At 40.2% G+C, this 1,824-nt stretch overlaps 1 protein-coding gene across 1 annotated transcript in view; it reads right to left on the reverse strand.

Annotated features, from left to right (window-relative positions):
* Window positions 1-659: 659 nt before the first annotated feature.
* Window positions 660-1,824, reverse strand: part of LOC138020732 (dynein axonemal heavy chain 5-like) — a 58,258-nt gene continuing 57,093 nt past the window's right edge. Inside the window, 1 exon segment of the mRNA XM_068867666.1 lies at window positions 660-1,365. Coding sequence (XP_068723767.1) covers window positions 979-1,365 — 387 coding nt within the window. The 3' untranslated portion in view covers window positions 660-978.

Genomic DNA, 1,824 nt, shown 5'->3' on the forward strand with positions numbered 1-1,824 from the left:
AGTATAAGTGTTTTAGTAATTCTTCTTTCTCAGAGCATTTTTCTTAGAGTTTGCTTGGAGAGTCGGTCAACATGGCCAATGATTACATAATATTTTTCTTTAAATAACTGTACTTGTCGTTATTTTCTTTTGCTTAATTTCAGGGAAGACGAAACAGACCTCCAGTTTCCGGATGATGAGTGTACACCATTGTCCACCCTTTATCCATCGTCTGTTCCAGAATGATTTCCGATTTTCTCAGATAAAGTCAAGCACAAAAAAAAAAAAAAAAAAAAAAGGAAAAGAAAAGAAAAAACCCGGAAAGTGTAGAAGTAGGAGGACCTGGAAAGGGGCCTTTGTTTTCTTACCACATTACCCTCCGCCCATACCGTTTTTAATTTCAAGCATGAACAATTAGATAGAGGGACACGAACAAATCGAAGAAAGCGCAAGGAATGATTTGTGAAGGTAGTTAATGAAGCGAATTGGGACATGACAATGCCTGGAACACGAGAATGTAACCCAAACTCAAGCTTATTCACTGGTGAACCGAAAAGGAACGACCTGCATAGTATGTTCACCTTTTGCATAAGGGTTCAACAAAATTCGCAAAGCTAAGGCCCTTTCCATCGCAGATCAGCGCAAGTTTTGACGACTAAAGACTTCATAACTAGTCCTTCCGTTAACTATTTTTTAATCAAGTAGTTTTGTACAATTATTTTGATAACACTGTTAGAAAGGTGTTATAAAGAAGTGTTTACAATAAATAGGGTTAAAAATATGTACTCGCGGAGTTAAATGTGAACTTACAGCTCCATTAAGGAGTGCTGGGGGTGAAGGCTGTGCATATCGTAGACACGTAATGCACACTAAAATTTACAAAGGCGCCAATGAGAAAGTTTATCGCGATTTGCAGAGACACCTCAGCTCCATCTTTCTTATCACGAAATCATTGTCTTGTCGTGACAAATCTATGTCGCATTCCGTGTGTAGAGTAGTTTACTTGATATCACATAACAAGGCCACACCACGAAGAATCCAGTGATCTGGATTCTGATTAGTTTTCAGGTCAACACTGGCGATGTACGTCAGGTCCGTTCTTCTGGGTTTCTTGTAAATCGGGCACTGGTACATCCGGGGATCTCGCCCTGCTGTTGAGTTGATTGCGTAGATATGAATGACAGGCATAGATGTGAAGAGAACCTTTTGAGGGGGTTCCACCAGCTTACAGCCCCTGCGATCCCAACCAGCTCCGTCAAGGTACAACCCGTGCACATAGACACCTTCTGCTGGGGGCTGTGTGATGTCATCTTTAAAGAAGCGAGTGACGTCATTGTGAAGAACTACACAGTCTAGGGCCCAACCCTTGTGCGCACGGGTTACTTCCTGCAGAACAACGTACGTTAAGAATTAATCCTCCTATTTTTGAAAGAAAGCACACATTACAATGTGCAATTTTAATTTCCTGTCATTTCAGATTGCAAGGGGTAAAACGAATGCTGATAAAATTATAAGAAAGAACCTTGACCTCGATGGAAGTCGAAAAACAAATTGCAAATGATTGTAACACCCTGAATGTATTCAAAAACAAATGGTTTAGACTAAGGCGCCGACCACACGTATCCGGAAATTTTTGTATCCGCAATTTTCTTTTTTCGAATATGGCTTGCGTTCACACATACCCGGCGAATTAGGTAGCCGGTTACGCAAATTTTCGAATACGGTGACGTACCACTAACGGATCCAGGTTTTTCATCTCATTATTTGCTTATTTAATAATTAAATATTCATGCTTTTATGACAAGCAGCAGTCTGCTGTTTCAAAAGTAAAGGTAAAGTTACGCC

The sequence above is a fragment of the Montipora capricornis genome, chromosome 10 (genome assembly GCF_036669925.1).
Source record: "Montipora capricornis isolate CH-2021 chromosome 10, ASM3666992v2, whole genome shotgun sequence".
In the NCBI taxonomy this organism is placed as follows: domain Eukaryota; kingdom Metazoa; phylum Cnidaria; class Anthozoa; order Scleractinia; family Acroporidae; genus Montipora; species Montipora capricornis.